Genomic DNA, 26,883 nt, shown 5'->3' with positions numbered 1-26,883 from the left:
GCGCGTGCTTGAGCGGGCTCCGGTCCGGTCCGGTCCGGCGGCGCACGTGGCGCCCCCCGCCCGCCGCAGCGATGCTGGTGCTGTTCGAGACCGCCGCCGGCTACGCCATCTTCAAGGTGAGCCAGCCGGGGACGGGGCTCGGGGCCGCGGTGCCTCTCGCCCCGCGGGTCGCGGCCGCCGACCTGCGGCGGAGCAGAAGGGAGGGCGAAGGGGAGCGCGTGGGGCCTGCGGCGGGAATGACGGGGAATCGCGGGCGGGAGTGAGAGGGAGGGAAGCCCCCGCATCCCGTGCGGCGCCTCGGGGACGAGCAGGGCCGGGGAGGGCAGCAGAGAGGCCGCGTTGTGAGCGAGGCCTCGGGGAAGGGGCTGCCGGAGGAGGCTGAAAGTGCTCGGCGGGCAGAAGGGGAGCTCCTTGGTGCCTGCCCGGCATCGCCCGTGTCCCTCCCTTCCTCCCCTCTGCCGGCCTGGATTTGGTGGGAAGCTGAGCTCTCGCGGCCGTGCCCCTTTCGGCGTGTGTGGGGGCACCGGGTTAGGGAGCGTTGACCAGCTTTCTTTCCTAGCTGTGCCCTCGTGGGCGGCGTTCCAGCAGAACCCGCGTGGGCGGCGGGCAGCGCGGTCCCGGGTGTGCGGGGCCGCTGTCCGGGCGCGCCCTGCAGCGGGATCCGCGGGGAAGTGACGGTCTCTGCAGGAGCCCCGTGTCCCCACCTCGCTCTCCTAGAGGGAGTAGCAGGCACCTTCCCAGGGCTTTGCCAGCCTCCTGACCGGGTGGCTCAGGGCTGCAGCTTCCTGGGGCTTTGGGCAAGCCTAAACTAGAGCTGCTACAGTGTTGCGCTCCTCTCTGGCTTTTCTCTTGCTCGAGTGTTGATTCTTGTGCGGTTTTACTAGCTTGATCATAGTTCGATCATAACATCCTTATTTTTTCCCGTCCAGCTTAGTCCTAGGGTTTAGCTTGTGTGAACGTGAGTGCAGGTGCAAAGAGAGCAAGGCTCTGGTTTCCTTTGCCTGCAGCAGAACTACACCCTTGCTGCTCTGTGGAGCACTATAGTTCCTTCCTCTGCTCTGAAACCTTTTCTCCTCATTGGGGTGGAACCGTGTAGTTCAGGCAAGGAGGATTTCAAGACATATGTCTTGGGAAGAGGCCAGAAATACTTCTAAAAGCTTTTGTTCTATGCCTCCCCCCTCAACACTTATACCTGGGGAACTGATGCACAGACAGCAATCTCCCTGAACGTTTTGCTCATTGGATGTTAACACAGAATAATATCCTGCACCTTCGAAGGTACTAAAAATAATAATAAAAAATCTTTTGAGTTGAAACCTCTGGTGCGATGTGCCAAGCCCTTTCAACCTTGCACAGCAGCCAGGAGGGGCTGAAAATAACGACTGTTTTGATTTCTGAAAGCAGAGTAGGCATAAAGCAAGGGTAGGAGGAGGGACATAGAGAGAAGTGCAGGGAGGTCTCTGCAGAGGTGCTGCAGTGTTTGCTGCAGGTGTCAGCAGCCGGGGCTGGCTGTCAGCGCTGCGCAGCGTGCCTGCCAGAGAGGTGAAAGCTCGCTGCTGGAAATGAGCAGAAGTAGTATTTTACTAAAGTGTGTATTTTGAGGCAGGCTGTGGTTTTCCATGCTGGTTTTGATGGCAGCTGCCAAGGCTGGGAATGCCAAAGCCTCAGTGCCCATCTGCCGGGAAAAGCTCTCAGTCACCCAGCATTCCTTCTGTGGGCAGAGCAGCTTGTTCACCTGCAGCCTTGCGTTGCTCTGACACTTGTGTGTTCATTCTGCATTGAAATGTTCTCCACAGAGTTTAGCTACTTTTTATTTCCCTTTCTAAAGCAGTTTCTAAAGTCTGACGCTGCTGGGGTTTTGGGGTGTTCTTTGATTTTTAGTTACTTGCGAGCTGGACAGATTTTGTATTTCTGAGTCCTGGGGGCAGTTACCACAAATGTTTGTTGCTGGCACAACTGTGTTTTGTCTTTAGGCCTTGGTGAACAAGCACTGTCTTCTGGAAGCGCTGTAGCTCTTGTGTGTTCCCTTGCAGGTGTTGATCCCATCAGAGGGGCAAATGGGATATAGCCATGTTGTAGATCTTGGAAGACTTTGCAATGAATCTTATTGACTCGAAGGACAAATTATCCATAGGCGTGTCGTTTTTATATGCTAGCAGTCTTGATTTTAGCAGTTTCTATGTCCTGCTTTTCTCTATGTGCCCATGCCTGTTTATAGAGGCTGAAAATTCTGTAGGCCTTGGTGCAGGAAAGATGAACTGGAGGAAAAGAATTGTCTGGCTGAGGAAAGGAAAAGTTGCTTCAAGGTTTTTCTGTGCCTCACAGTCATGTGGGAAGTTAATTACTATGTTTATCTGCTCAGCTACTAATTGAGTTAAAAATGAACCAGGGTTTAAAAATCTGCCAGGGACCAAAATTCATAATACCAGGAATGACTTCTGCTCTGAGTTAAATTGCAATTGCGTTGCATTTGCGTTGTGGGGACAAAACCACAAGACTTTTGAGCGAGAAGTGAAGAACACAGTGTTGTAAAGATTTTGACTATTCCCCTGAGTAGTTTCCTGGGAATTTGCTGCGCACTCTGCATTTTGTGAAACGTATTTAGGCTCCAAGAGTGTGTTAATCTTGTGCTGTTTAAAAGCTGAGGGGGTTCCCTGTGTACAGAGATGGGATTAAGCCATTGCTGCCTCTTAGGTAATTCTTGGAGGTAATTCTTGGCTCGGCTGATGACCGAACTGTGGTGATGACTCTCCTTTACAGGGATGTTTTCTTTCTTGTTTGGGTTAGCTCTGATTAATGAAAGTAACTTGGGGGATCACTGCTTTCTGTTAGGTCTCCCAGATGTTTTATTTTTCCAAAGCAGTGGCAAATTTGGGTCACTGTGGTTATGAGTGAGTCCTGCAGAGGAGGTGGAGCAAGCCCAATTTTGATAAAGAAGAGGGGTTTGCTTTAATGTGCCCGGTCCAGGAGGACACAGCCATTATTGAAAAACTTGTGTAATTGAGGTGAAAGTAAAAGTGTTGCACTGTTGTCTGCTAGTGGGGTAAAGCTGCTGAGAGAGTGGTGAAACCAGAGACCGCTGAAGTTGAGTTTGTTGACACAATCAGTGTTAACTACTGCAAAGTGCTTGGATACATTGTAAATGTTTCAGGTCTCCCGGGTTGAAGATTGTTCAAAAGTAAACTAAATATGGTTGTGTGTTATGTTTTTTCCCTGCAGGTTCTGAATGAGAAAAAGCTTCAAGAAGTTGACAGCCTGTGGAAAGAATTTGAAACTCCCGAAAAAGCAAACAAAATGTAAGCGGTTTTATGTGGTTTGTGGAAGGACATGGCTGCCTGTAGTTACACACAGCTGAGGTTCAGAATGAAGTGTTGATTTCTGGGTTTCAGTATTGTAAAAGCTGTGAGCAATGATAATGGGAAGTTAGGTACTCTGAGACACTTACAATGGAATATCAAAGTGAAAGAAACACCTTAGTGTAATTAAGCAGCAGAAGTCGTTATCATGTGCCACCAAAGCAAAAAATTGAGCAATATTTTAAGGTGATGTGGGTGCTTTGACAAGAACATCCAAGCTTGTAATGCTGGAAGTGTCAGTGAAATGACAGGGTTTTGTGCTCACAGGAAATTCTTTTGGGAAGAATGAAGCTTAATCCAGATGGAGCTATGTCAGTCACTGTGAGTTGAGGGCTGGTGGTGTTGCCCATGCCATCAGCGAGAGTTAGCACCACTGCAGAGTTGCATGGGGATTGCAGCACCCACTGATCAAACTGGCCTTTCTAGCAAATTACCTGGAAGTTGGGGACAATGGTGGATCCCTTCCAAGTCTGGTGTTTTTATTGGAAGATTTCTAACCAGCTTTGATTACAATGGATGCATCTGAATGAGCTATGCCTTTCATATTTATCCTGCTCTGTATCAGTACTTGGAGCAGAGGCCAGAATATCCCACATCTGCCTGTTTGTAGTGAGGTTAATCTTGTCCTGGAAACATCATCTTTGCAACTTGTTGTACAGGATGTGGCTCGTAATGGGATCTCTACTCTGATAAAAATAATTCCTCTTTTGCCTTTCTGAAAAGGCATCAGTGTAAGCCTGAAGCTTTTGTTGGGATCTGCAAATGCTTAACTCAAGTATTCAGCTTTATCTGTGACCTTGCTTCCTTTGCAGATACTTGACTCACAAAGAGCACTGGTTAATCAGGGCTGGATTAGTTAAATGCCTGTCCCTGACAAGGAATTTACTGGATTGAGATATCTTCTTAACTGTAACTATATATCAACAGCACAGACTGTGTGAGGGGTAGAGGGAAGCTGTGCCTAGGGATCTGACAGTGTGGTTAAACACTGTTCAGAGGAGTCTGGGCTCTGGGCAGCACTTAGGGCACGAAAGAAACTTTTGTTGTTTGTCTTAAGCTCAACTCAGAACTAATTACAGGGAAGGACTTGAGGATTCGTGGGCAATGAATCAGTTCAAGTTTAAAGTCTTTGAAGATGCATTTGGTTGAAAAGCATGTTAAATCTGAGCTGTGCAGGCTCTGCATTCCACAGAGGCAGAACGTTTCCTTTTGAAGATGAGTGGGAAGATGCTATCATCAGTCAATCAGGGTGCAGTGTTGAAATTTAAATGGATGATGTCTGTCTTTAAATATGAACTACAAAGCAGAAAGGGGGGTTAGGTTTTCTGGTGGTGTTGGTCCAAGAAATACCAAATCAAAACTTTATTTTATTTTTTTTTTCTCTTTATATAACTATTGTGGGACTCAGCTTAAAAGTCACACCAGACTCAATTGGCCAGTTTGGTGTTCTCAGTCCTGCATATTGTTCTCTGCTCTCTTGAAGCCTTAGGGGAAAGAGAGGAGCTGTAGTAGCAGAGGCAGAAAAAAGATAAAATGGTTCTATGTGGTTTGTGTACACTTGTTTTCACACTTCTCTTTTATTTCTGTAGAGTAAAACTGAAACACTTTGAAAAATTTCAAGACACAACAGAAGCACTTGCTGGTAAGTGAATTAACACTGTTATTACAAAAATCAAGTCTGTATCATGCACTAATTCACTCATTACTTACTTGTGTCTGTGCTCTTGTTCTTTTCTTAGCTTTTAAATTACAGGGTTTTTTAAGTGAGCTGGTTTTGATGGTTATGAGGTCACCTATCCAGTCTGTAGTACAGTAAAGATGCAATAAAGTCTGGTTTTTCCCTTCAGTGCCTATTTTTGAGCAGCTTACAAGTGAGCACCATGTAAGTTGTGACTGATACATGTAGCCTGTCTGTTGTCAATGATGGATTCTTGTTGAAGCTGAATTTCACTGATTTGAGTCAACAGTTCGTCACTACCACTGAGACAGCAGACAGGCATTAGAGAACATTCATTATTACAATCACCTGGGTTTTATGGTTATGCCTAAAAAAGGTCTGTGTTCTCCTTAAATTCTGGAGTTTAAGCAAAATGAAAAGCTTTATATTTAATAATTTTTACTAATGCTACACTTAAATGCTTGATGCGTGGCCTGGTTTGAACAGAAATTGTAGGTATTCTAGGCAGTAATTCAGAAATGGTGTGACAATTACCGCTGAATGTGCTGTACGACTTCAGTAGGTGAATGTTCCAGGTCACATTTATAAATAAGAGCGGTTTTTCATATTCTGAGGTGGTACTGATAGCTTATAAAAGAAGCAGAAATGAAGACACAACCATCAAACATGAGATGCAAGTAAAAGAGCTGAGATTGAAGCTGTTGTACATTCCTCTCCATGGCATATTTTTTGGATTATGTTGCGTTTGCATAGGTTTGGATTCAGTTCACGTGTAGTTATGCTGATTAAAAAACCCCAAAACATCCAAAACCTACTACTTTGCTTCAAGTTGACTTATCTGTGGAATGGAGACTTTCAGAGTACTTATGGCTCATTTAGTTCGAAGGGAAGGCTATGGATGTGACTGCTTCAAGGGGGTTAGATGCTGTTGGCCAGCTTGCACGGTGGAAAATTATCTGCACTGCAGAACGGTTGAGAGGAGACTCAGCACAGCACTTTGATTTTATTCTTACATGTCATTAGGTTCTGGAAACCAAAAATCACTGGCTGCTGCTCTGTTACTCTGATGGAGATGTATCAGTCACAGAAGTTCAGTTGAGCACAGAGCTGATCCCTAAAGAGAGTTGTATAAGTGCGTGCTTAAAATGTATTGTGTGGGATTCTAAAGCTTTTACAGATCTATTAATATTTGAGAATGAGGAACATCCTTTAAAGATTCTCCTGTCTGCATGCTGTATTAAAAGGGTCTGTCTGACTGTCCAGTTTGGCATCATTCCTGGGGCTTTAGATAATACATTATCATCACCAGAGAAGGCAAATAAGCCATTACTCAATTTAGGATATCATGGTTGCTGCCTAAGGGACCTGGCAAATGGTTGGTTAATTAAATGATACGCAAAATATTCCCATATAACCTTGCTGTTGGAAATGTTAAACATGCATCTAAAGCATGTGGCATACTCTTTGTAGAGATCCTTAAACAAAATTGGCAAGAATAGAACTGAAAACATATGGAGAAAGGAGAGGCAACTGGGAAAAGGGTTTCTGATTTAGGCCTTTAGAGGAAGAAGTATATAATTTCTTCTGTTTTGATTTTTAGCTATTGCATGGTGAAGTATTGCAGCTCAGACTAGAGCTACTGTGGACAGTTAAAATAAATACATGAAATTAGGAGTAATATTTTTACACGTTTTAGGAGGGGAAAGAATCAGCACCTTTGGTCTTTTTGTTTTATGCAGCATCCACAGCTCTTGTAGAAGGCAAGCTCAGCAAGAACTTGAAGAAAATTCTCAAGAAGATAGTGGCAAAAGATGCCCACGAGCAGTTGGCTGTGGCAGATGCCAAACTTGGAGGTGTGATAAAGGTGATAACTGATTTTGCTGTTTGTGCTTTTGTTGCATGCTACTGAGATGCTGTAGTCAGATTGCAGAGATTTTGTTGTTCCTGGCAGTGGATTATGCTGCCAGTGCCGTGTCAGCAGCATGGAGGATAGTTAATCCTAGGTTGTGTACAGGAAGATGTTGTCTTGAGTACATGGGTGAGTGCTATGGTAAGAATGCAGTGAGGTGTTCAGGTTTGCTTGCATTCTCTCTTGAATATTGCTTAGAAACCCAGCAAGTTAAAAAATTAATTTTCCTAATGATCCAATCCAGAAAAAGACTGGGGGAAGGAGCCAACCGAAAAACCCCAAGCCAGGCAGACACGTATTCCTCACTAAGGGATTCAGCAATAGTAGGGTGATGATTTATTGTCTTGTTGGGAGGGGACATTGTTGTGCCTGCCTCAGTGTGCAGGCAGATGTGCACACCCCTTGGTCCTTGGCTGCCAGAGGAAGGAGGAGGTTTCTGGAGGTAGACTGCCTTTTCCAGTGTCTCCTTGGGGTCAGTTTCCTGTGTCATGTCTGACTGCTCCCTGTTCCACTGAACTTTCTTCTGACAACCTCCTCGTGCTGTCTTAGGAGATTGTGTAGGCTGCAAAATGGGGCTTTAATGTTAAAGTGAGTAGTAGAAAGGTCTTTGAACTAATTATTGTCGTGTTCTCTGGAAAAGACACATAGCCCCCAACCCTCTACCTCTGAATTTTCTTTCTGTGGCCACACTCTTTCTAGTAAACTTCAAAATCTTGAATCTTAAGTTGGATGCTCTACATAGCAGATAGAGCATTAATTATAAATCTGCTCTTCATAGTGGAATATTAACTGTGTGGGGAACTGAGCATCAAAAATGGATGAAACTTGTGTGATCATGGGATTGCAGTGGAAAACCAGTTAAAACGATGTAAGGCTGCTGGAAGAAGGACTTCAGAGGAATGTTGTGTTGTGCCTGACTTTGAACCATTGATTCCCACGCTGCAGGAGAAGCTGAATTTGAGTTGTATACACAGCCCAATGGTTACAGAGCTGATGAGAGGAATTCGCTCACAGATTGAAGGGCTCATAACAGGCCTCCCTTCTCGAGAGATGGCAGCTATGTGCCTGGGTCTGGCACACAGGTGAGTTCCTGCAACAGCTCTGCTTCATCCTGTGTCTGCCCCACTCCTGTGTCCCTGGCTGTGCTGCTGGCAGTGTGAGTGTGTGGCATGGTCTCATACTCTGTATGTCAAGATACTTTTATATTTGAAATCTCGTTTTGGAAAGGAAGGGCTTTCCAGTTTGCACCCACCCTTTAGAGAAAGGCTTCATCTTCACCCAAAGTGGAAGCTGGTAGCTTTCCTTTTCACGTAATATACTTCAGGATTTCGTCTGCAACGTGTCTGGGGCAGTCAAGGGAGTCATTTAAATCTCCACTGCCACTAAGAGATGAAGTGGAGACAACAATTTGATGATTTGTGCCAGAATAAATACCCATATAATAGATAATGCAAATATTAAAGGCAGGGTTGTTTTTCCCACCTTGTTCTTGCTGCTTTTTAGATGTAGTGGTGTAGTAGTTAAATACAAGTTGTTGGATCACCATGGGATCAAGCATCCATTAGTGGGTAACTTTTTAATCCATATTCTAACGTGACCTTGTCCTGTCACAAGCCATTGGCAAGTTAGAGAAATGCTTTGCTGTAGCTAATTCCTTAAAAGTGTGTTTGCTTAGAAAATGGGCATTAATATAGAAGAAGGACTTTTAAGATGCAAATCTCATTGATACCCAGTGTCTCTCACTGTAGCATACAGAGAAATTGTTAACCTAATATTAAAGCCAGATGGTAATGGGCTTTCTGAGACAGTGAGAATCTGTTCCAGGAAGTTTCTTTTGTTGCTTCACATTGGTGTTGCTGGTATTTGCTGCTAGGGAGGTGCACTTTCATGGATTGCCTCCAGCTGCTGCCCAACTGGAAGTGCTGTTGACAAATACATTTTGCGGGGAACCGTGCAGAAAAACCAAGAGCCAGTTAATTTCCTGCCACAGCACTCATGCTCAGTCTGCTGCAGGTGGTACAAATAACCTTCACTTTCCCTTTCTCCCTGGTCACAGGCTATGGGAGGGACACGTGTCAGGGCTGTTGTGAAGCCTGTGTCACTGTGGCTTCTGGCCACAGCTGAGAGCAGGCAATGGCAGAGAGCTGAGCTTGGTTTCAATGAACCTGTGGACAGCTGTATTAAAAAGGTGTGGAAAAGGAACAGGTGGGGCATATTCTGCAACAAGATGTCAGGATGCTGATGAAAGTGTATTTGTGTCTCCTCAGCCTTTCCCGATACAAGCTGAAATTCAGCCCAGACAAAGTAGATACCATGATTATCCAGGCAATTTGTAAGTATATTTAGAGCTTAAATTATTAATGGATTTGGCTTAGGATAGATGACTTCTTTACACTGGCTAAAGAAAAGTGTTGCTGTCAAATTCCTCCTAGGATGTCTCGGTAAATTGGGCAGATGTTCAGCTAGGCACAAAGTGTGTTTTCTCAATAGGGTTTTCCACAAGCAGGAACATTTTTAGGGTGATACAATAAGCTGGCGTGCAATTTTCTTAGCACAGAAGTCAGCTGAACTTACTGAACAGCAGTGTTAGTCCAGTCCTCTAAGGGCTTTCCTTCCCCACATCCTCCCTTCTGAGTGCTGCTGGGGAATGGGCCCCACAGGACAGTGTTTTCTGGCCCATCGTTTAGGTGGTGTCTTGCATAGAGGGCAATGCAGAAATCGACTCCTACGTTAAGCGTGTGAAGCACACTGCAGTGTGTAATCTGCATTTTGTCTCCTTGCTTTCTAAATGGAAAACAGACTGAAATTCTTAAAGCAGCTAGGAAAGCCCATTCCTCATTTTTCCTTGAAGACGCACATGTCATAATCTGCACGCTTGCTGTGAAGCACTGGTGAGGAATCCTGTTTGGAATATTAATTCCCAGACTGTTGCCAATGATGAAACATAGTTAAACTGAAATTAATGATGTAATTCAGTTCCTTCGTCACTACCACTGAGACAACAGATGGGAATGTTGGTATTGCATTAGCAGGAAATATTTTAGCCTCGGGGCTCTCTAGCAGTAGATGCTGTAGGTGCTGTACTCTAATAAACTATAAATCAGGTTATTTGTCATGTCTAGTAAAAGGTGAGCCCGTTGGCTTTGTATTTGGTATATTTATATTATAACAGTAACTAAAAGGCTTGTTCTTTTAAATCAAGTAATGGAATACAAGATCAGTTTGTTACCATTAAAACATTTTTTCCTCAAAGTTAATTGGATGGCTGCATTTTACATCAATCTTGTGTGTAGCACTTTGGCTGACTAAGAGGAAGGGTAACTGCCTGCTGCGCTCCTTCTAGGGCAGTGGGCTTTGCAGCTCTTGGGGAGTTTGTCCAAGACACTCCCAGTGATACAACTTTGAGGCCACACTCATGGGAATTTATAGTATTGTGCCTGATATTCTGCAGTTCTCTGGAAAGTAAAGACTTCTAGTGTACTTCAGTTTGGTTTATTCCAATATTTATAGAGTGAAATACTTCAGGTAATCTCCCTTTACACTATTTCAATTGGTTGGTTTGAGAATACCACATTTTTAGCTTGCCATTTTCGAAAAGCTCCTCCATCTTTCTTTCTTTTAGCGCTTCTTGATGACTTGGACAAGGAGCTGAATAACTACATCATGCGCTGTCGGGAGTGGTACGGCTGGCACTTCCCCGAACTGGGCAAAATCATCACCGATAACCTCGCGTACTGCAAGTGCGTGCGCAAAGTCGGTGAGTAGCGAGGGCAGCCGAGGGCGGGGCACGGCAGTGGGCACGGCGTGGGTGGCACCGCTCTGAGACCCGCTCCCTGCTCCTGCAGCTGCCCATCACCCTGAGCAGGGCTGCCTTCAGCAGCAGGGCAGATGGGCCAGCAGAGAAGGACGGGACGTTTGCACCTGCGTGTCGGTGCGGTTTGCCATTTGGAAGCTTAGGGGAAAGCTAATGCCGCACCGCCAACCAATCCTTCATGGACCACCAGCACATCTTAGAGGCACAACTTGTCAGCAGGCCACTTTGGAAATGAGCTCCCGAAAAACTGATGTAAAGAGAAGTGTTGCCTGTCCCCGGATGTTCTTGAAGACGGCAGCTACTAGAATTGCTCATAAGAGCGGAAAGAATGACTGCTACATTTTGGACCCTTGCCTCACCTCTTGGGCTCATGTGCTTTGTATTGATTTTTTTTTTTTTTTTTTGGTAATAGTGAAGTTTGCAGTCCAGAGAGAGACTTGTGGTCTTTTAAGGGAGTTTTTTTTTTTTCCTCCAGTTGCAGAAACAATTAAATAGATTTGGTTACTGGTAAGTGACTGCTTCCTGGAATTTTTTTCTTGTAATATTGGCACAGAAAATTTTGCAGCAACCAGCTACTGAAAAGGTGAAGTATGCAGTATGGTCTTTCTGGGGTTTTTTTTCTAGTTTCAAATGTAATATTTCCAACCACTCCTAGCTGGTATAAACGTAAAGTCAGAACGCTGACATGTATTTTAGGAATTCGGAATAGTGTGATGGCAGACTTGACTCACTGTTTTTATTTTGGCCTTTTATCTTCATCTGTTTCTGTGATTTTTTTACTAGTTCATCTCGCCCCCAAGCACAAACATGCTTTCATCTATCCCCCACAGGAGACAGAAGCAATTTTGCTTCCTCTGATGTTTCTGACATCCTACCAGAGGAGATTGAGGAGGATGTGAAGGCTGCCGCTGAGATTTCCATGGGGACAGAAGTATCAGAAGAAGACATAAACAACATAATCCATCTCTGTGATCAGGTGTGTACACGTGGATGGATAGGAGTAGGACTCTATTTTAGCTGTTTCAGAGCCCCTTCTGCCGAGGAGAGCTTTTCCCAGGGCAGTGCTAGTGCACTCTTGTGATGGCAGTGATGATTCCTGTATTGTTGCTCTCCTGATGTTCAGACATGAGGGTGCACAGTCACTACCTCATCTGAGCCATCTCTCTTGGTATCTGCATAAGGCCCTCTGAAAGTGGCAGTCTTACTTTTGGGAGGAATTTTGCTGTCACTGTACTTTTAAGTATTTGAGATAATGGCATTGTATAGCCTCTTTTTAATCTGTCACTGTGGAAGCTAGGTGATAATCAAACCCTGGGTTAAAAATGGACTGTTGAAGCCCCAAAAGAATTAGGAGTTCTACCCTGCTCTTGTCTGGGCTGTGAGTGAATAAACACCCTCTGACTTAATTTGTGCCAGTTGGGTCTCTTTGTGACTTTACCAGGGAGTGGCAGGATTAGGAGTTCCTGTTCTTGGTCTAGACCAGGCTGCTTTTTTATGTGCATTCTAATTGTGTGTATTTGTATGGAACAAGTAAAGAGCAATATCCCATTTCCAAAGAATGGTGGCAAAGATGTAAAATCTGGATATTCCAGCATTTTGTCCTAAAGAAAATGTCCTTAGTATTTTTGTTCTGCTTCACTGCCTTTGGCATGTTGTCAGCTCCTTTATCAGGAGTTTTGCAGAGAAAATAAGTTGCCTAAGGGAATAAGCGGAACGGATCCAATATACTTTGTGGATGTAGCTCTGCTCTGGGAATATGTCCTATGTAAAGCTTCCTGTAACTCTGGCTCTTGGCTGTTTGCATTTTGCAATTTGTTAGTCTCCTACATTGGAATTCTCAGCACTTCCTCGTGTCAGTGTATTTATCTCTTACTGTTTTTTGGTCGGCTGGTGCTGACTCCTGTAACCAAACTCTGTCTGTGCCAGGTGATTGAAATCTCTGAGTATCGGACACAGCTCTACGACTACCTGAAGAACAGAATGATGGCCATTGCTCCCAATCTCACTGTCATGGTGGGAGAACTGGTGGGAGCAAGGCTCATTGCTCATGCAGGTGGGTTACAGTGACCAACATAAATAGATCCTTGGTGACCCCATCAGAGGTTTTCTCTGAGGAGCTGGTCAGCTGAAAGCATTATGTAGGGCCTGGTGAATATACCGTGCTAAATGGGGCGAAGGCAGCACTTCAGGAATCTTGAGAATACCAGCATGAGGTTGGTAGTTGTCTGTGATGACAAAGTTCTCAGTTGGCCTGAATTCTTTTTGGAATATGAGGGCAACTTAAGTCACTACCTCTTCTGAGACACTTACTGAGCCTCCTGCTGATAGTTCAGTCACTTCAGAGGTGAAAAAATGATATTGGGTGTTTTATAGTCAGACTGGCTCAGGGTAGCAGCCTTATTTCAGTTTTCTGTGCTGCAGTTCTGTGACGAGATGTTCTTGCTGTCAGACTGTCAGGAGTAGGCATTATTCCAGTGGAATATGTTTTATCGAGTCAGCCTTCTTTCCTGCTGCTCAAATCAAACCAAGACAGTTGAGGCATGAAATACTGAAATGGTTTACCTGTCCTTCAGGAAACAAATGGGAAACAGCCCTCATGAAAAGAGATGGATCTGAACTTCTTACACTATTCAAAAGCAAGAATCTAGCTTAGCTGCTCCTCTGACAAATTACTCTTGGCTGTGTCACCTCTTGGTAGGTTCCCTCCTGAATCTGGCAAAGCATCCAGCTTCAACGGTTCAGTTACTGGGTGCTGAGAAGGCCCTCTTCAGAGCATTGAAGACTAAAAGGGACACACCTAAGTTTGGCCTTATCTATCACGCCTCCCTGGTGGGACAGAGCAATGCCAAAAATAAAGGAAAGGTGAGTTGCATAGTTCCTTATCAGCTTGGCTTCTTCCAGGGCATTAAAATACCTTGAGCTTCATGATGGCTTGAGCTTCACAAGCGAGGCTCTTTCCATGGCTTGCTTTACTTTACAATTACAATTTGCTTTACAATTACAATTATTTGCTTTACTTTACAATTACAAATTGCTTTGTGATTACATGGAAAATACCACTGTCCTCCAAGTGGTATCCAAGATATCCAAATCTTTGAATATCGTTCATTTCTGTTCAAAGAAAGTGAGTGGGATTGTTGATTTGATGTAGCTGGGCAATAGCAGGTGTATTCCTGCTGAGTTAGGATGCAACGCTGGCTTTCTCAAGGGGATGTTTCTGCTTCTATGTGATAGTAAACTAAGGTGTTAAAGGCTTTAAAATTGGACTCTTTGTGCTAAAGTAACTCACAGCTTAGTCTTAAAGCTTAGTCTTTCATAATGCAGGTGGATGAATATGTGTTTGAATTGTGGAGAGAGCTGGAAATTGTACCTCAGACTAACCTGATGTAAAGGTTGGGGTAGAGTAGGATATGTATAACTGACTTGCTGTCTCGGATGTTTCCCTCTATTTATCAAGGAAATAAGGTGTTACATTAACAGTATTTCAGTGTTGAAAGAATGAGACACTAATTATTTTTTGGACTAAGCACTGCTAGTAAATGGTTACTTTGTTCTTTTGTATGTGGCTATGGTTTCCAGATCAGGGTGAATCATTGCCTTGTGTTAAGTCTTAGCATTTAATATTATTTTTGGCTCTTCCAGATTTCTCGAATGCTGGCAGCAAAGACTGCCTTGACTATTCGTTATGATGCCCTTGGAGAGGACACCAGTGCTGAAATGGGAGCTGAGAACAGACTAAAAGTAGAGACAAGACTGAGGCTTTTGGAAGAGAGAGGGGTAAGTCTTGCAGAGAGCTGCGTGAAGCTGTCATTCTTGTTCAGAGTCTGACTTTCTGACACTGCTTTTGACCCTTCTCACCCAGTAGTGTGTCACTCTTACCCTGTTGCTCCTCCCAGCTTTGACTGGAGTGGCCAGATCTGTAAGCTGGCTGCAGGCATTTGCGTGCCACCTGCTCTTGTTTACAGGGCTGTCTTTATTTGCATTATACTGAAAAAGCTTGGTAGTGAACAAGATGAATAAGTTCATACCTTTACATTCCCTATACCTCTATGAATTGCAAGGATAGGCTTATTACTTCATAGTTTTTCTCTTTACTGTAGAAGGAGTATTTGTGCTTTCTCCCTGCCTCACATTTCCCACCCTGGTTCCCCAGAATCTGGACAGACTCTGGTGGTGCTTAGTCTTAAGGAGCTTTCTCTGTAGCTAAAGCAAGATGTTATTCTGCAAACCGCTGCATTGCCCTCCTCCCACCTGATGCAGATCCTGGCTCTCCACACCTGCTGTTCCACGTTGCCACCAGCACAGCGTGCTGGGAGAACGTTGGGACCCTTTCCCCTTCTAGGTGGCATGCCTGCTGCATGTGATCCTGTGAATGACAGCTGGGTTCAGCCTTCCAAGTCAGATCTGATGCCAGGGCTCGAGTACTGGCATCCCTAGAGCAGCAAAGGAAAGTCCAGAAAAACCTGCCCACCCTTCATGGGAGGTGAAACTTCCCATCGGAACAAAGGCAAGGAGACGTGTTAACACCAGAACAAACCAGTCACCTGGCAGGTCCACTTTTAATTTAGTTTGGGGCCTGTGTGGTGGCTTTAAGGTTGGCTTTGTGCCAGCTATAGGGTGATACCTGCCCTGACATGCAGTTACTCTTTGCCTTTGGGAATCTGGAGGTGCAATGTTAGGAAATGTGACTGTTGTGTATTTGATGCAGTAGTAGATGCCCCTTACTTGAATTGGGCCCTTGAGCAGCATTAGGAAAGCCATTCTCACCTCAGTTACACTGCCACTGCTCCACACTCAGGTGGAAAACTGGTACAGGTACACAAGAGCTTGACCCATAATATATATCTGTCTTTCCATTTTTAATTCAAGAGCTGAATAACTTGTGTTGTGAATTCTTTTCATTATGAGTAATTTGGTTTTCATATCTAATTTTTTCTTGTAGATAAGAAGAATAAGTGGCACTGGAAAAGCCTTGGCCAAGACAGACAAGTATCAAAACAAGAGGTGAATAGTTTTTCTTTTCAGCTTGGTTGAATAAAAATAACTCTCCATGTATGTATTTCTTTTTGGTTGTGGGCTGAGTTGACTTAAGATCCAGAAAACATTTTCTATGCTTTTTAAACATCGATAATAAGTTCTGTTGCTAATAGGAATTTCCTTTTCCCCAGATTTTCTAATCATAAATTATTGACATCATCAGATAGCAAGTACTTTAGGTGCTACCAGCAGCGCCCCAAAAAGCAGGGTGTTAACATATAGCAGCTTTATTTATTACAATTCTGAACTAAATAAATTGGAGAAAATCAGAGTTTGAATTAGTTTCTTAGACATGGAAGCTGTCCTAGAGACCTACTTAGCAATCTTATTCTTAAAAAAAGGAAAAAACAGGTACCACTTGTTCTGAGCAAAGCTTCATCTCCGTGTTTAAGTCTTGTATGTAACAAGTAACATGTCTTAAGCAATAGATGAGGTGTTTATTTACTCTGGACACTTAGAACAGTTTCTGGTGCCCAGAGTGACAGTGTAGATTGCAACTGGGGCAGCTGAACATCTGAGGATTTGAACAAAGTGTTATCAGTCTGCACTGTGACATCTGGCTTTATTGCTTAATTTGGTTGCTTATTGCTTGGCTTCTTATTTTGCTGAGCCTTTGGTGTAGAGAGGGCAAGAGCTCGGCAAAACCAGGGCTCAGTGCTCATTGTGTGGGGAAAAATTAGCACTGTTGCACCCGTCTGTAGCCCCCAAACATCTTTCTTGAGTCTAGCTGTAACTTTTATTTCCATATGCCAGGCATTTCCAAGTGTAGTGACGGCTGGGATTCCTGGAGCAGCTTTTGCAGACAGTCTTCAGTCAATAAATGAAGCATCAGGACGTGTCAGGAGGCAGGAGCTGAGGGAGGAGGTTGTTAAAGAGACAGCATACATGCTGGGGTTTGACCTCTTGAAATGAGGAATCATGAACTCCTGCCAGGACGTGTTTCTGCTGTCAGACATGCTTTGCAAACATGTCTAGGCTTGAGGAGAATCTGAAGACAGTTCCTGGCTGTTTGGCATAGTGTGGCTGCCTAAAAGGGAAACTAACTCAGTCAAATTGTCCTTGCAGTACAAAAATGGCAGTACTGCTGTATGGGCATGTTAGAAGGGCTAAAACGGTGTTCTAAGGAGATGGGCAAGAATCTTAGTCTTGTATGGAACTAGGGATTTTGTATGAATTAGCTAAATCAAAGTCATGTGTCAGAAGTTAAATGCAAGGTAGTTTAGAGATGAGGTTCAAGCGTAACATTTCTATATGCTTTCCAAAAAATATGCAAGAGATGCTATATTTGTCTTATTTATGGCTTTGTGGTTTTGGTTTCAGTTTTTGGTTTTGTTTTTAATTAGCAGTATTATGGCAATGACAAGGAAGTCAGTGAGCTCTCGCTTGGATTTAACTGGAGCAGAGTCCATCTTTTGCAAAAGGCTGCACAATCAATTTCTTTAAACCAATATGCAGTGTTAATACCTATAAGTTCCCGTGTTTAGAGGATGAGTTGATGGTAGTGTCTGCTGGCATTACCACAAGTTCCCAGCCCAGTCACTCAGCCTCAGTTGCTTTTATAACCTGTGGAAGGTAGCTACTTCAGATTCCTGGTTTAGAAAAGTTCAGGTGTCCATTATGTGGCTGGGGAGGAAATATTTTAGACTCTGTGTTTTAGAACTCTTTTTTTTTTCTTCAGTAGGAATTCTGTTCTGAATAAGAAAAGAACTGCTTCGTTGCTATTTGATGGTTCAGTTGCCCCTTATAAGTTCCAGTTAAAAAGCACTGGATTTCAGGGTGGCTGGCTCTCTACAGCCTGTAGAGGGGTTTGGGACTGAACAAACAAGCATGCAATAACTGTGGAGAGGCAATTTCAGATACAGATTAGATATTTGAATGTCCCAGTGACACAGGTGGTACAGCAATGAGCCATAACATTACCCTGCCTTATGAGTTTGCCCTCTCAGTGTAGAAAAAGCAGAAGTGAAGCTGCTTCTAATGCTTTGTGGGTGTGGGTGTGTATATATATATGTATTATTACCCCTAGGGTACAATTATAGGGTAATATACCCAGTACAGTACAGAAATACACCAAATGGTGGGGAGCTGGGTTCTTTTGACCATATGGCTGTGCTGGATGGGCTTTCAGCATCAGAGAAATCAGTGTAATGGGTAACTAATTCAAGTGCTCTCCAGAGCCTTGAACAGGTATAAACCAGGATCAAACTCTTAGTTAACTGGTATTTTCTTTTCAGATCAGACACTTGTACTTTGTGGGGTATCTCCTCCCTAGTCATGATTACTGATAAAGGTGCTGTGTATTAGAGGGAGGGCCTCACTACCTCTAGATGCTTTGTTAGCTGAGCAAGAGTGATTTTCAAATATTCTTGGTAGCTTGTGTTGGAAAGTTTATGTTCAACTGCAAGGTCTTAGCTGATGTCTTCTTAATACATAAACTGACTTTTTTTCTCCATTACAGTGAAATAAAAGTTTTCGACCCCTCTGGTGACTCTACACTTCCTGTTGTTTCCAAGAAGCGCAAAATTCAGGAGGTGGATGAACAAGACACAGAGGTTGCAGTGAAAGCAAAGAAGTTCAAAGCAGAGCTGAAAGGTTGGTCGCTGTACCTGTGCTGCTGCCATGTCACTGTTTGCATCACGCAATTGGGCTTAGCATTTACAGCCAGCCACAGTACCTGGGTAATCTCCTTGGGAATGACAGTGTATTTTAAAAAAGTAATGATCCTTTATAGACTGACACCAGACTGCAGTCAGTTTACAAGCAGTTGTAAATGTATAAGAATGCTTAAAAACAAAACTCTACTCATATTCTTGCAGAATTTCTTCCTCAGCAGGTTTGTGTTTAGTATCTTGAGGACAGAAAAGCTGCTCGCTGTAAAACCAGAACTTGCCCTGTTTTCTTTCAAGAATATTATTTTATTCTGTCTAGAAGTGTTTTCTGGCATGCTTCAACATATAAAAACATCAGAATTTGACATGAAACGACACTTGGATATTTCCGTCTGAATTTACGTAATACACAAACAATTGTTATTCTCTGGGGAGCTAAAACTGAACTATGGCCACAGTTGTTCTTTCCTTCTCTGATAAGTTACTGTGTGAAGAAAGATTTTGAACTATGACTGCAAAATAATCTAGTTTAACATTATGGTTCATTTTAAGAAACATTCTGTTCTCACCTCACCAGTGTGTAACTCGGGAGGGGAAAAAACGGGGGGAAAGAAGATGACTTGAAGTCACTTCTGTGGGATCCAGAGCCAGATCTGGACGTGAACTACTCCCATGTTTTGCCAACTACCCGTGCCTGCAGCAGGTGAGGGCTGTCAGAGCCTTCCCTTTGTGCCTTCTCTGCTGCTCTGTTGTAGGGGATCAGGGGCAGATGTGCTGGTTCAACACCCCTTCGTGCTCAGGTGATGGGAGGTGTGATCCCTCCAGACACCACTCAGTTCATGGAGGGAGCAACTCGCGGGAGCCCAGACATAGCTGGGTGGTTACACTGAAGGGGAGTCTGAGATCTGTGTCCCAGCTTGTTCTCTGACACTTAACAGAATGAGGAAAGGACATGAGTGCTTTGGAGGCTTGAACTTTGCCCATTTGCTTTTGGAGAACGTGGGTGTTCTCACAGCTACTGCTTTTGAATTAACTTCCCTTGCCAGAGCCAGAATTGTTCCCTTGGGCTTCCCTTGCATTATCAAAGCAAGTGTTGACATCTCACAGGCAGGAGCTCATTGCAGGTGAAATATTACATTGACTGCCAGCCTGCTCTTTTGTAGTTTGAGGGAGATATTTCTGTTCCTACTTACATTATTCAGTAGTTGGTGCTTTTATACACAAAGCTGCTTGTGTTTGCTTCATTTACTTTATTTCCACATTTGGGGATTGAGTGGAGCTTAGCAGGTGTCCTTGAGCTGGAGGCAGTGTCCAGAATACTTGCGGACTACTGAAATCTGCTGTTTGGCTGGTTGTTTTTCAAATTTCCCCAAACCTGAAGTACAGGCTTCAGGTGTATTGCTTTTCTTACTTAAAAGATGGGTCATTCTTCAAAGGTATGGTTAATAGCTTCAGCTTTTTCCCAGTTCTTTGTATCAACCGGGTCATTTTATTTGACTACCTGGGCATTAGTGCTAGCTGTGCCAGTTGCTTCAGACTAAATGTTTCCAGAGAGTTTATTTATCTTATATCACCTCTACGCAGAATTAATCCCTTCAGCCTGTCATCTTGTACCCTTGAAGATAGCATTGCCTCATGCTTGCAAATTATATTCAAGCACCCAGCATGGGCACATGGATTTCCTTGACACCTGCTAGACAGACCAGAGCCTTGCAGTTTTCCAGCATGATTTCTGTGATTGCATAGTGTGCTATGGGGGCTTGGTGGTCCTAGAGGTTTGAGTAGTTCAGCAAGTCACATAATACAGAGGAGTGCAGAGGAGGTCCCAGCATTGAGATTTATGTTGCATGTCCACTTGAATATGCGTGTGAGCCTTTCATGTCTGCTGTTCTTGGCTCTGTTGTTTTTTACTGCAGTGCTCTATTCAGCTTTTGCCTGGTCAGAGATAACGCATCCAGGCAGTGTGTTGTGAAAGAAGTCTCTGCCCCCTCCTTCCCCATGCTGTTTGTGCAGCTGCATAAAAAATGGGGGTGGTGGAAAAGTAGTCCCAGAAAAACAGGCGTTCTTCAGCCAGAAATTTTTGTTTGGTTTGTATTGCAAGAGGAAGGTAAAGGACAGGAAGGAGCTGGGAAGCTGTCACTGAAAGGTTTGGGTCAAACCATTGCTTTTAGTATCTGTTGTAAAGGAGGCAGTATTTTGCATGGAGCCCAAAGTGTAAATGTTACTGCAAGATGAGATGTGTGGTGTTTTCTCTCTCCGTGTTTGGGGTGCATGAGTGGCAGTACTTTGAGTGGTAATTGGCAGGGGGTTGGGATTTGAGGTGTGACTTCAAACCACATTAACCTTTTATACCTGCCAAGAAACCAGGTGGAAGGATTAGTGCCTGAAACGAGCTGTGATCCACTTCAGGAGCTGTCTGTTAAACCTGTTTTCATGTTGGTGAAAGGAAAAAGGGCAGGTGTTTTTGTGACTGTGGTCTCTGAAGTGGGATGTGGCCAAATAGAATGCATACCACCAGCAGGGCAAGCCAGGGAAGCCTTCAGCTTGCATTTAGCATCAGGATATAGTAGCAGTTGGTGACTTGGGAAGGTATCTCTTGAAAAGAGAAGTATCTTAAATTCATGGTGTTAATGGAGTGAACCCTGCTAGATACAGTAGCAACAGCTTGATGGGGTGTCTTTACTGATGGGAGTGTGCCTTCATTCTGTACACGTGGAGCATTGTCTGGAGCAGGGAGGGTCCATCAGGACGTCAGACTTGTGTGTAAAAGCTTAGACAAAAATTGTGGAAAGCGGGTGAGTGGAACTGCTGCCGGTGGTGTTGGGCACTCACGGGGCCATCAGTCAGACTGCTCCTCGGGGTGCTGCTTCCTGAGGCAGAGCCTTGTCAGCTGCTGTGGATCTCTGAGAAACCCCCACTGGCCTTGATTGACTTGAAGTATTGCACCCAGGGGGAAAAGGCCAGCACCCCTGGAGCCTCTGTCCTCATTCTGCCTAGGTACAAAGACGTGAAGTCCTGTGATGAGCTTTGCTAGAAGGCAGCAGCTGAAACCTGCTGTGAGAAGTGACAGTGCCTGGGAGTGCCCAGTGCATTATCTGCACTGGGAATTGGGACAGGTTCCACTGCCTGCTCTGTCAGACTTGATGACATAAAGGGTAATAACAAGAAATGATTTTTTCAAGGTTACCACCCAACATTTTTCTTGGAAATGCATATCTTACCAATCCAGCTGAGTGAAAACATGTAGCATAGCAAAATACGATGTGTATGCTCCTGTTATACTGTGTGGCTTTAATATAGTTAATGCTTATTTTACAGCTACTTTTTATTTCCCCATGTCACATGTAGGGAGGTGAGGACACTTATTTTTATTTTTATACCTGTTTTTTAGGCTTGCACGCTGTTCTCTGTGAATTTTGTATATGGCAGAATCCACTCAAAATTTTATTTAATTTTTTTTTTTTTTTTAAATCTAGAATCTTTTGCTGTTTTGTTTCTGGCATGTTTTTTAGTATCAGGAAAACTGCATGTATTAACTGGCTGTATTCTTCTGTAGACATGTCTAGAAGTTTTTTACCCTGAAGCCCTTTTTTTTATCTGTAGCTAATGTTAAAGGCAGAGCCTGAAGTGTATTTTTGACTCATACAATCCTTCTTCTGGCTTGAGGAACTAAACTTGTGACAAAGTACATTCAAGACGTTAAGAGGTTGTGTGGTTTGAGTATTTTCTTTTATAATTGAGCTTGTTCTTTTTGTAAGTGGTGAGTGAGTGTTCTTGAAAATGAAATTGATCTTTTCCTGGGGGACTCATGGTGAGAAAAGGACGTCTTGAGTCATACCTCCAGTAGCAACTATACATACCACAAACACCACTGGCTTCAGCATCAGTTTTGTAGCTACTGAAGGACAGTGGTTGCTACATCATGAACTTAGTCATGAGTACTGTGTGAAACTCGGTATCCAGCACAGACTCAGCTGTGCAAATAAATTTGACTTGGGTATGCTCCAGTAGCAGCCTGGCTGCTGCATAGGCTGTCAGCTTGGTAATGATTTCTGCTTGTTTCTATACCTCAAGATGCCTGAGACTCTGAGATGTATTTTAGGGACTGAGTGGTAAATCACAGTTCCATTACCACTGTGATTAGATAGGGCAGCTGTTGATGAATAGTTCTGAAAAGTTACTGTAAGGTCATTAGTAAATCTTGCCCTGGGTTGACACTTCTCTCAGCTTATATAAATAATATTTTAAATAATTCCTGTCGTCCAGGATAGGAGAGTGTTTCTGCATTAAATGCTTGAAGTTGCATTGAGATCTTTGTGTTTGCCAATCTGAACAGTAAAAAAAAGCTGGTCTGCTTATTAACAAATTTCCAACATGAAGACGGAGAAATCAGTTGTGGACAAGCTACTGCTGGCTAAATGTGTTTCTAAGGGGGGGATTTAGTCCTTTTGCTGCTCCTGTGTGGCTGGAATATATTTGCCAAACTGTGGACAGTCTCTTTTCGATGGAGTACTTGAAGGTAATTTGGCAAACAAATGAAAACATGCAAGCTTATTTTAAACTGGGAGCTGCATATAGGAGCAGTGTGCTGAGAATTCACCAGGAGAAGTGGATAGCGATGTCTGGGCACCATCACTCGTGTCTTCAGTAGTTGTATATTTTGATTATAGCAGGGAGTAGTTCTGTAGCTAAGGGCAAGGCAGAGGGTAAATAGGAGTCATTGCATCCTCTGACATCTCATAGCTTTTCCTTTTGCACTCTTAATAACTGACAACCTGCCTTTCATTTTTGTCCTCTCTGTGGTACAGAAGGGACAGCTTTAGAAGACGGTGAACCCGTCAAAAAGAAGAAAAAGAAAAAGGATAAGGAAAAGCAAGCTGAAGAAGAGGCAGTACTGAGTGAGGAACCTCCCACCAGTCCCATAATTGAGGTGAGGCAGAATTGCACAGCTACCTGTTCCTTTTTGGGAATGTGTTCTCCCCAAAATGTAGAGTGAGGGGTGGGGAGAAATTCTTATATGTATAATCCATGGCATGTAAATAGTTTTGCTCTGGTAACTTTATTTTCTGATAGCCATCACTGTAATGTCCAAGAAGATTTGTATTACAAAATAAGACCTGGAGAGTTTGTGACTGCAGTGCCTCCCTTCCCCTCCTGTCCTCTGCCCACCCCCAGCTCAGGTCCTTCCCCTCGTTGCATCTTTCCTAGTGGGAAGAGTGTTCCTTGGTGCCAGTCCACGGGCAGCTGTCTCCGCCTGGGGACATGTAGCAGGCTGTACCTGCTGATTTGATATCTTCTAGCAACGGTGGAGCGGATGGGACCAAACCCAACTTTTTGCTCACTTCTGAAGTCCTGTTCTTAACTCAGGGGTTAATTTTCTGCCCTTTGTGTCTGCCAGCTGCAGGGCCCCGTGGGCAGGCAGTGCATTCAGCAGGAATTCAGCAGGAAGGACAAGGACGGCGCTCGGGTTGCGCTCCGCTGAGCTGAGCGTGGCAGCTGGGGTGATGCTTCGGCTGTGAGCCCCGTTGCCTAGCTACACGTGGTTTTGCTCTTCCATTATGGCTTTGTTCACGGCAACATTTGTTTGTTTTGCAGAATACAGAGAAAAAGAAGAAGAAAAAAAAGAAAATGAAAGATGAGGGTGAAGACTGATGTGGAACAGGAAAACACCCTTGGACAGCTGCTTTGGAGTAGCATTTCTCAGCATGATTTGTTTAGCCTCTTGCTGAAAACTAACTTCCCTGTGCTGCAAGAGGACAAGGAGATGGGTTTGATAGCTGTCTTCTCCCTGGAACAGGATACCCTGGTGTATCTGAGAATTAGGAGGATTACTGGTTTCTTTTGTTTAAAAGCTCGCAGTAGATCCTCTTTTCGCAACCAGTCTCCACTGCTAAGGAATAAAAACATTTTTATGGAGATCTTATGTTTCTGTCTTTTAACTTGTTTGCTGGTTTTTCTAGCCATTATTAGGACTGTTTCTAAGATGTATTGTTTTAAATGACTGATCAGTTCTAAAGTTCTAAATGTGTAAATGTTTTGTTGCAGTTTATCCTCTAAAGATTTCAAGGGTTGTCATGTCCTTAAATTTTCCATAAAATGGATACAAAGATCTGTGCATGATATCAAAGATGCTTTGAACAGCTGAGGTGTGTTACCGAGTCTGCACTGTAGTTCTCTTGATAAAGCCTTTTCTAAGCATCTTCCAAATATTTTGGTTTTGCTGCACTGGCTAACAAAATTCAGATGCATGTTTTGAGCAAATGTGAGGTAGCTTTCAGATTGTTTCATGGTGATTGTAGCAAATCCCCTCACTTGATTTAAAAACAAAGCAAACAAAAAACCTCAAACAAACAAACAATCAAAAAAAAAGCGCCCCCAAACTCTAAGCTAAGGCAAAATTACTTCTTCAGCTATCTGATAATGAAGCAGAAAAGACAAGTGTTTTATTAGTAGCAGAAATCAGCCATTTGCTAATTCTGCCATTCTTGTGGGAATACAGATGCACTGAAGTAGCATCATGTGATCAAGACTCTAAAGCTCTTATGGTGGAAAAGGAAACTTTTTTTTTAAAAACTATGCTTAGCACTCAGTTTATTAATTATCATGAAGGGTTGTTTTTTTTTTTCTTTGTGTGTAGTGGTAGAGTATTACCTAAACAAAAATCAGTTTCTTTAGCTGAGTAACCTTTGGTAACTGCAGCCACTGGCATTTTTCTCTGGAATACAGCTCCTTTGCTTGTTTACTGAGCAGCTCCTTGGTACTGAACTGCTCATGGCCTGTTAGTGCAAGTGGATCCCTGTCGAGATTGGCAGCAAGTTCCTACTGCGCTGTTCTACCAGTGCTGAGAATATGAACTGCCTTTTTCTTTCCCCCTTAGGAAGGGTGCAGTGAGTTTAATTGCTCTAATTGAGATTGCCTGGGTATACTGAGACCATTCCAGTTCATCTGTTCTTTGCTAGACAAGTAAGATGAATCTAAGCTGAAATGTTTAAATGGGCAGCAAAGGTATTAAAAATACTCATAATGAAATAGAAGAGTTGACTATTAGTGCCTTTTGGATTTTTTTATTGTAAATGCATTTTCAAACAGGAGCCCTTACCAAACATAAAGTTCAATTTCCTCTGAACTATTACTGTAGTTTCTTCAAACGTATCAGATAAATTATGTATGTGCTGTTCAGAAGCTGTCCTGTATAATTTACCCTAATAAGAAAATTTATACGAACATCAGTTGCTAGTAGATCTAATCAGTGGGATTGAAATGGAGAGAAGTTATTTTTGCGTGGCCATTTTTTCCTTCCTTTTGCTTATTCCTTCAAAAACAAGGGAATGAGATTCACCTCTTTCCTTATGTAGCACATTTTAGCGGTTTATCATTGCAGGCCTATGTCCAGTGCAGGGCAGCTTCCATCTCCCAAGGTACCCCATTGGAGCTCAGTCATGAAGCAGCATGTCTTTCCCTCTCCTGCTCCCGTGCTGGGAAAGTTGATTTTAATACCCAGTTAACTAGAGCTTCTATTTTATTCCCTTTCAAAATGCCTGTGACCCAGAAATATTGGGTGGAGAAGAGGAAGCAAATTTGAAGCTCTTCAGCGCTGAATAGACCATACACTCATCTGCCATCACCTCTTTTAAGAAGGTAAAGGAATTAGTGCTCTGGGTTCTAGTTTGAACTGTTAAACTCCTCATCTTCAAAGCCATGAGCCCCATATCTGCAAGGGCTACTGCTGAAACGCTGGTAAGTGCATTCAGTTCAAGTGCTAAATATGGTCAGTGCAAAGAAACAGTGGTGATAGACTGCAGTCCCTGCAAGCCAGGTCACTGCATTTCAAGTTGCTTTTCAGTTCAAGCACGTGAGATTGGGTTTTCTCACACGTGGTTTTCCACAATGGTTTGGGCATTTGTGTACAGTCTTGCGCTTTAAAATAATAATAAAGCCTACAGTTACAGCTGGGAAATCCTCCAACCTCTTTGCACAGAGAAGTGGGGATTCTTGCCTAAGAAGTGTGGCAGGCCTTTAATTGAGACCCAAACCTTTTATCTTTTTACAGTAGATTTGAGGCTTGTGCAGCCTCTCCTGTAAGGAGTAATTGTGCATCAAAGACATTTATGTAGAGCCTGAACTATGGGTCCCTACTTTTTGTAAGGGAGGTGATGAATTCAAAAAGGGATGTTTTGCTTTGTTACTGACAAAGCAAAACCAAAATCCCAGAGCTAAAGTTAGAGTAAGGATAGGATAGAGGCTTTGAGTATTTTGAATGCAGAAAGAAGAGTTAGCCAGATTGATGATGGCATTTGAAGCAAAACAGTGAGACCTGTGGGGCAGAAAGATCCAAAATGAGAATACAATGCTTTGAGCATTTCACCAATAAGGGCTACTCTAAACCAAAGCTAGCAGTGGGAAATGGCCAACGAACAAGAGCACCCTGGGTTTCCCTGTCACAGAATGAGGTGAGCAGGCTCTGTGTACTACTCCAACCC

General features: G+C 43.5%; 1 protein-coding gene and 4 non-coding genes across 5 annotated transcripts; all 5 read left to right on the top strand.

The window, feature by feature from the left end:
- Window position 1: 1 nt before the first annotated feature.
- On the top strand, window positions 2–24,319 carry NOP58 (NOP58 ribonucleoprotein). The gene is made up of 15 exons (XM_040070097.2): window positions 2–116; window positions 3,220–3,296; window positions 4,946–4,998; window positions 6,774–6,898; window positions 7,889–8,025; window positions 9,211–9,275; window positions 10,566–10,700; window positions 11,588–11,733; window positions 12,684–12,810; window positions 13,456–13,619; window positions 14,400–14,534; window positions 15,700–15,761; window positions 18,253–18,386; window positions 23,212–23,333; window positions 23,999–24,319. Exons 1-15 carry the CDS (start codon window positions 72–74, stop codon window positions 24,053–24,055), a joined length of 1,584 nt encoding a protein of 527 aa, XP_039926031.1. The 5' UTR covers window positions 2–71; the 3' UTR covers window positions 24,056–24,319.
- Window positions 5,264–5,352, top strand: LOC120755513 (small nucleolar RNA SNORD70). Its single transcript, XR_005701811.1, has one exon. It is a non-coding gene; the product is annotated as a small nucleolar RNA SNORD70 (small nucleolar RNA).
- On the top strand, window positions 9,865–9,952 carry LOC120755514 (small nucleolar RNA SNORD70). Its single transcript, XR_005701812.1, has one exon. It is a non-coding gene; the product is annotated as a small nucleolar RNA SNORD70 (small nucleolar RNA).
- On the top strand, window positions 11,836–11,919 carry LOC120755511 (small nucleolar RNA SNORD11B). Its single transcript, XR_005701809.1, has one exon. It is a non-coding gene; the product is annotated as a small nucleolar RNA SNORD11B (small nucleolar RNA).
- On the top strand, window positions 12,978–13,063 carry LOC120755510 (small nucleolar RNA SNORD11). Its single transcript, XR_005701808.1, has one exon. It is a non-coding gene; the product is annotated as a small nucleolar RNA SNORD11 (small nucleolar RNA).
- Window positions 24,320–26,883: the final 2,564 nt, after the last annotated feature.

The sequence above is a fragment of the Hirundo rustica genome, chromosome 7 (assembly GCF_015227805.2).
Source record: "Hirundo rustica isolate bHirRus1 chromosome 7, bHirRus1.pri.v3, whole genome shotgun sequence".
Taxonomy (NCBI): Eukaryota; Metazoa; Chordata; class Aves; order Passeriformes; family Hirundinidae; genus Hirundo; species Hirundo rustica.
This window is presented reverse-complemented; position numbering and strand designations above follow the sequence as displayed.